The sequence below is a fragment of the Penaeus japonicus genome, unplaced genomic scaffold, assembly GCF_977035675.1.
Source record: "Penaeus japonicus unplaced genomic scaffold, GWHDUDI00000001_assembly GWHDUDI00000029, whole genome shotgun sequence".
Taxonomy (NCBI): Eukaryota; Metazoa; Arthropoda; class Malacostraca; order Decapoda; family Penaeidae; genus Penaeus; species Penaeus japonicus.
In genome coordinates, this window is record NW_028234431.1 from 28,685,109 (window position 1) to 28,692,608 (window position 7,500).

At 45.0% G+C, this 7,500-nt stretch overlaps 1 protein-coding gene across 1 annotated transcript in view; it reads right to left on the minus strand.

Annotated features, from left to right (window-relative positions):
* Positions 1-1,774, minus strand: part of scro (scarecrow) — a 39,705-nt gene extending 37,931 nt beyond the window's left edge. Inside the window, exon 1 of the mRNA XM_043031810.2 lies at positions 1,130-1,774. Within this exon, the coding sequence (XP_042887744.1) occupies positions 1,130-1,424 (295 nt within the window). The 5' untranslated portion in view covers positions 1,425-1,774. The remainder of the gene's footprint in view (positions 1-1,129) is intronic.
* Between the last annotated feature and the right edge of the window lie 5,726 nt (positions 1,775-7,500).

Genomic DNA, 7,500 nt, shown 5'->3' on the forward strand with positions numbered 1-7,500 from the left:
CTTTCATCGCAAACTGAAAATATCTAAGTTACGAAAATTCTCTGTAGGATAAGATGCCAATATTCCTAACGGAGATCGAATAGGAAAAGAAAAGATTCATAATAACCCTAAATGGCTACATCGCAAATCCACCTAAAACCCGCAACACAACAGAAGATAATTGAACAAAGAATAATAATTATAAAAAAAAACTGTATATAAACAAATAAGCTCTAATCAACCAGTCAAAAAAAAGAAAACAACAACGACAAAATCTTAAGCAAGTAACGACTATCCGTTGCTGCGGTCAAATCAGCTTTCACGCACTGGTAAAACCCGATCACACAAAGTTCCCCCGGGCACTCGCGGTTACCGAACGCCGACGCTGTAATCTGATCGAGGAACAAATCGCTCGGACGCGGCAGGACTATGTATCTCTCGGATCTCGCTTCTGCCGGAGAACGCGGGTATAGAATCCCCATTGAGGAGTGGAAAGCTGATATTGTGATATGAATTCTGCTTTTTTTTTTACTCTTTGTTGGAGTGGAGATATCTTGTAATCAAATGCAATTTGTTATTACACCGCTGCGAGCTAGCGTGTGTTAATTTGTTTTCACTTTTTGTCCGGAGTTGTATTTCCAGCAGAGTTGGAATTGCAGAAGTTTACTTCTACTTTTTTTTCTTGCATTCGACAGTTCTACTGCAGTTTATCATCGTTACATTAATTTAAGAAACTGAAAACAAAATCTGCATTTTTTCGCACTGCGAATATAATTGTATCTCAGTTACATCACTGCCTAGCGTTTGTGTACCTGCATAATATTAGGTATATATGAATAATCTCAGTCTACTTCAGGCGACTCAGACAAACAAACATATTTCGACGTAAACGTGAACCGCATCGCAAAGCTTGGTCGGCACTGCATCCCACTGTCGTTCCGTACACATGTACTATTTCCTTGAAGTTGCATGAGAAGAGAGTGAAGGAGCGACCGGAGGCTTGGGGGTCGCCCTAGCGGAAGCCACAGAGCCTCGAGTGTGGGCCTTGTAGGATCTCAAGAAGACGAAAAGAGGAAGGATTGAAGTATGGAGATAAGTGGAGTTGAAGGAGAAGGAGAAAGCACTCACGGAATGCATGAATTGGACTTACTGGCAAAGCGAGGATCTGAAGACGACGTCTGGTACCACGACGGGGCGGAGGCCCTTGCATCGTACACGTCGGGGGTGCAGTAGGTGGTGGGCGGCGGCGCGGGCGGGTACGCCACGTGCTGCATGCCTGCGGGCTGCATGGCGGCGGCGGCGGCGGCGGCGCGCCCGTAGCTCCCGGAGTCCAGCAGGTCGAGGCGTCTGTCGTCCAGCAGGTCCAGGGCGCGACGCTGCTCCTCCAAGGGCGAGAGGATGTCGGTGACGGAGAAGGGCGTGGTGTGGCGAGGGCTAAGGGTCATTAGGTCGCCGCCCGGAGGGGTCGCTGTCGACCCTACCAGGTCCTCCGGGTCGCGCTTCAGGTAGTAGGGAGTCTCCAGGTAGGCGTGCGTGGCGTGGGCGAAGGCCGGGCGGGCCGCTGGGGGCTGGAGGGAGGAGGAGGTCGCGACTCCGAGGGCCGGGGGGAGAGCCAGCGTGACGGCGCGGCGTGACGGTCGGTGTCGGCGATGCTCTCAACGCCACCAGCCAGCGAGCGAGGCTTCCACACGCGCTCTCTCCTCTTGTGTACACCTCTCAAAACGTCCCACACTCAGCTAGTAGAAAACATTGGCCACAGTGCACACACCAGCCCCGCGACCAGAGTCTTTCTGATAGAAAAACTACAAACTCCATGGACGGTTCTTCAGGGGAGGGACACCGCACTCATCGGCCAATCAACGCACGCCTTTGTCTTCCCAAAGCAAAGGGACGGTATCGAGTAGGCCCGCCCAGGCCTCTTGCTCCCATTGGTCCATCCCCGACTACGCCCCGCCCCTCGAGGCCGGGCCGCGGTGCGCATGCTCCTCCCTCCCTCTTCCCCCCACCCCACGCGCCAGGAGGTCTCGTCGTCGATTTTCACTGTGAATGATCAACCGTTGTTCTATTCAAATCCAATGTGGGGCTGAAACGGCAGTTACATTCTTTATACATGAACTGATTTGGTGAGAAAGAGAGCAACTGGCTGCACCGCTCCGGATACGATAATTGCCGTAAAACTTCCGCTTGCGAGAGGCGAGGCTTTCGAAGTCGGTTAATGAGAGCGTGTTGTGCAGGTCGGCCGTGAGGACATATACACACACGTTGGGTGTCGGGGGAGCTGACGAAGGCTCAGTACACCCAGGGAGGGGGCTAGGACGGGCTGGCAGGTCTGGCAGGCTCTTGGGTGCGGTGCTAAAATCACTCGGTAATAGCTATTAAGCCCCTCGATCAACACTGTAAGGGTGGTTGAGTGAAGTCAGTTTCCCGCGCATTAAAGCCTCGCGTCGGGAAGGAATATTTTATGGAGTCGTGATTTTTCGACAAGAGCGGCCGGTCGTGTGTGTGTGATGTGGGGGAGGGAAGGGGGAGGGGGGGAGGGGGGCGCCAGGAGTTCCACACTAGCCTTTGAACGCGCTGAACGACCGAAAGGAGGGCGTGGGGAGGGAGGGATGGGGCTGAGGTGTTTTATATGCCCGACGTGCCATAAATTGCGGGGAAAATATGTAAATGAGGTAATTGATGCTTGAATGGCGCGAAGGCAATGTTACGCACGGGTTTGCCTTGAACGATTATTAAGCAGCATTAAGGAGCATTTAGCCTTACTTAGGCAAGTAATTTGTACCTATGCTAGTAATTTCTGAGTTATTATTTTTTTACAGCGTTATTACCAGGCCTTTTCTCGCCCAAAACAATCACTTGATAGGTTAATATGTAGGTGATGTAGAGTCTCTTATATACCGACTTAGCATCTATGCTATTGGAGTGTGAATTCTCTTTGTTAAGATGTAAAAGGAAAACTAGTCGGCGCTTAAACATAACATTCGTTGATATTGCATTATTACATATGGTTTATTACTGTTTTATTACTAGTTCTGCTATTGACCAATTAATTATTTCTTGCGTATTGTATTACTTTTATGTAACGGCTTATATTTTTTAAAAAAAGTTGTCTGTTCATATATATATATTTTTTTAGTTTATGCGTATATACATATATTTTTTTATAATCTTTTTATGTTATCGATGTTATTAAGATCGTGATTATTATGATAGTCATCATTGATGAATCACAAAAAATACAGTAACGTGCACATAACAGAATTAATAACACTGCCACTAAAAGAAAGGAAAAACTTTCTTTTAGTGGTAGTGTTATTAATAATAGTCATCAATGTTATGAATGATGATATTATTGATATCGTTATGATAATCATGATAAGTACTGATATTATCATTGTTATTATTAGTATTAGTATCATTATTATTACTATCAATATTTTTATTGTCATTACTATTATCGTCATGATCATTATTATAATTACCATTGTTATTACTATTATAATGATCGTCCTTATTGTTGTTATGATTATCATTGTAATGGCATTTATTGTTATCATCATCATTATTGTCGTTGTTATTATTATTATTGTTGTTATTATTATCATGATCATTATAATTACTAATACTACTATTATGATTATTTTTTATTATATTATCATCATTTGCATTATCACTATCATTAATGTTATTCATGTTGCTGCTCTTGCTGTTGTCATCATTAATTTGTGATGGTCATGTCACTTTTATCATTATTACCAATTTCATTATCATTATCACTATCATCGTTGTTATTGTTATCACATTTGTTATTATAGATATTATAGATCTTTGTTATCATTATTATCATCATTATCAATATTAATGTTATTGTTATCATTATCATCACTATTATTATTATTATCATTATCTTTATTATTACTATTAATGCCATTTCTATTATAATCATTCTTATTCTTATTACTACTAAAACTACTGCTACCATACCAGATAATTCGTTCATACACGCCAAAGTCTTGCACCAACTTTATTTGCAATTGCAAACTCCGACGGACGTTGCGGAAATCTTCCACTTAGCATACATGTTTTCTAGTATGATGCTACTATTGCAATTATCATTGTTATCAAATTCTAGATAATTATTTGTTGTTATGAGGCTTGTTGCTGTTGCTGGATCGTTGTTTTTTCATTATTAGTGGGTTTTTTTCATAATCAGTTTTTTCGTGTTTTCTTTATTATTTTTTTTATTCTTATTCTTCCTCTCATTCAATTCGTCTTCTTCGTTTCCTTTTTTTCTTTTTTTTATTCTAATTATGATTCTGGTTCATCGACTTTTCCCCTATATCGTTTTTTTTCGTTTTTTTTTTCTTTCTTTCTTTCTTCTCGTTTTCTCCCTTAATCATCCGCATTATGTTTTCCTTTTTTTTCAAACTGATTACACTCTATCCCCTTTCTCTTCTTCCTCGTCCTCCTCCTTCTCCTTATTTTCATTTTTTTTATTCCTCCTCCTCCCCCTTCTGCGTTTATTTCTTCCGCTCCCCTCGTCCTTCCTCGCCACTTCTGATTCTCCCCTCATCTTCCCTGTTCCTTGTTCCCCTCCTCCCCTTCCTCTTCCAGCTCCTCCTCTTCCTCCTCCTCCTCTTCTTCCTCTTCCTCCTCCTTCAACGACCGACCCTGCAGACACCCAAATTGTCGCATCGCAGTTCTTCTTTGTCCTCTCCTCCTCCTCCTCCTCCTCTTCCTCCTCCTCTTCCTTCTCCTCTTCCTCCTCCCCCACCCCTCCTACTCTTCCTCCTCCTCCTCCTTCTCTTCCTCCCCCTCCTGCCTCTCAAACTCCTCCTCCTCCCCTTCCTGCGCCTCATCTTCCTCCCTAACCCTCCTCCTCACTCTCCTGTCCCTCCTCTTCACCCCACCTCCTCCTGCTTCTCTTCCTCGTCTTTTTTTCCCTTGCCTCTCCTCCTCCCCCTCCCCCTCCTCCACCTCCCCCTCCTCCACCTCCCCCTCTCCCTCCTCCTCCCTTTCCTCCTCCCCCCTTTCCTCCTCTTCCCCCTCCTCCTCCCTTACCTCCTCCCCCTCCTCCTCCTCCCTTTCCACCTCCTCTTCCTCCTCCCCCTCCTCCTCCATCCTATCAGCACCAAAAGATGTTTTAGTCATTCGCTTGATTATTATTATCATCCCGAGACAGGCCTACCGATCTAACTGCGCGAAATCCCTTAGGCCTGAGACCCTAATCCGGGGCTTTATGGCGTCGCTGTGAAGTGTGTAATTTCACTGTTATTTCGTTCTGTTATTTCAGCGTCATTTCTGTTTTAATGATGTTATGCAACTGTTATATCGTTTTGGAGGGTGTTTTTTTCCCTGTCGTTTCGTTTTTAAGTGTCTTATTTCACTGCCATTTCGTTTTAAGTGTTTTATTTCACTGTCGTTTCGTTTTAAGTGTCTTATTTCACTGCCATTTCGTTTTAAGGGTCTTATTTCACTTTCATTTCGTTTTAAGTGTCTTATTTCACTGCCATTTCGTTTTTAAGTGTCTTATTTCACTTTCATTTCGTTTTAAGTGTCTTATTTCACTATCATTTCGTTTTTAAGTGTCTTATTTCACTGCTATTTCGTTTTAAGTGTCTTATTTCACTGCCATTCCGTTTTAAGTGTCCTATTTCACTGTTATTCCATCGTTGTTCAGAGGATTAGAGGAAGATTGGCTGAAGAATCGATAAACGAGACACGGATGACGACGGATGTTGATTCGATCCGATTGGGTGACTGGTTGTTTTGGTGAGGCGTTTACGGTTGCTGTGTTGGCAAATAACTTCCGATATCAACCAATCACTACTGCTACTACTACTACTGCCAACATCCCTCTCTCTCTCTCTCTTCCTATACTTTTATACTGCTACAGCCATTGACATCATTTACACCACCATTATTTACATCAAATTCCAACACATCAATTGCCGCCGTAATTTACATCGACGGCTGCCATGACGTACATCAACTGCCACTATGATTATCCAAGTAATAACATCACCTGCAACCATCATTTGCATAACCCGCCACCCTATGCGCCAGCCACATCAAATAACTTTAACACATCTGGCCGTCACCAAGCCACATCGCTCACACCGTAGCTACTATTCTCAGTCATCGTCGTTGTTGGTATTTCATTATCACCATTGAGGCGATTATTCCAATTATCACTGTTTTATTATTGTTACCATTATATCATCTACCACTCTACCGTTATCATCATCATCATTATCATTATCATTACCATGTCGATTGTCACAGTCTTCACCGTTATGCTGATTATCACTATCATCACCATCATCATTATGCTGATTATCACCATCATCACCACCATCATTATGCTGATTATCACCATCATCACCACCATCATTATGCTGATTATCACCACCATCACCATCATCACCCCTATACCCTTATCCCCATCACCTCCATTAAGCCGGTCATCACCATTATCGACGCCATTGCAACAGCCTCGATCCCGCCGCCACCGACAACAAAGCCCCAGTCGAGAGCGGTTGCAAATACGTGGCCCTAAAATTAGTAGATTTGCAACCATTCCTCGCGATCGGCAGAGTCATCCAAAGCCTGGCGGAGCTGGAGCGTTCGTTGGAAGCTTCAAGTCCTCTGTCTCTCTTTCTCTCTCTCTGTCTCTCTCTGTCTCTTTCTCTTTCTCTCTCTCTCGGTTGGTTTCTCTCGATCTTTCTCTCTCCATCTCTCTCTCCTCTCTCTCTCTCTCTCTCTCTCTTTCTCTCTCTCTCTCGGTTGGTTTCTCTCTCTCTCCCTCTCTCTCTCTCTCTCTGTCGGTCTCTCTCTCTCTCTCTCTCTCTCTCTCTCTCTCTCTCTCTCTCTCTCTCTCTCTCTCTCTCTCTCTCTCTCTCTCTCTCTCTCTCTCTCTCTCTCTCTCTCTCTCTCTCTCTCACCATAACCTTCCCACTTACTCAAACACCTGCGATTGGCCCTTTAGCTCCTCCCTCTGGTTTCTCATCCCCCCCCCCCATCACTCTTTCCCCCCCAATCCCTCCTCCTTATCACCCCCTCCACCCCCTCCCCCCCATCCGCATCCTCGCATCCGACGACTTGTAAAACACAACCTCCCTTAGTTTCCCCCATTGTGCCGACATGCATTAAGCTCTTTGACCAAGTTTCCTGCTACGCCACAACCGTTTTGCCCCCTCCCCCCCCTCCCCCCTTCCACTCCCCCCCCACCCCCCACCCCCCGTGAAATCGATGTCGGCACATTCAGGTCTACTCTTCTACCCCCTCCCCCTCCCCCTCCCCCCCTATCCCCCTCTTCCTTCTCTCCTCTTGCCCCCCCCCCTCCCCCTTTTTTTCCCTTTCCTTCTTTACTCTCTCTCTCTTTCTCTGTCTCTTTTTTTTCCTCTCTCTCTCCCTTTCTCTTTTGCTTAATCGCGTCTCTCCCTTTGTTCTTGGATGTGGCAAGCTAATTCTTCCGTTTTTCTGTCTATCTCTCTCTCTCTCTCCTTCCTTCCCTCCCTC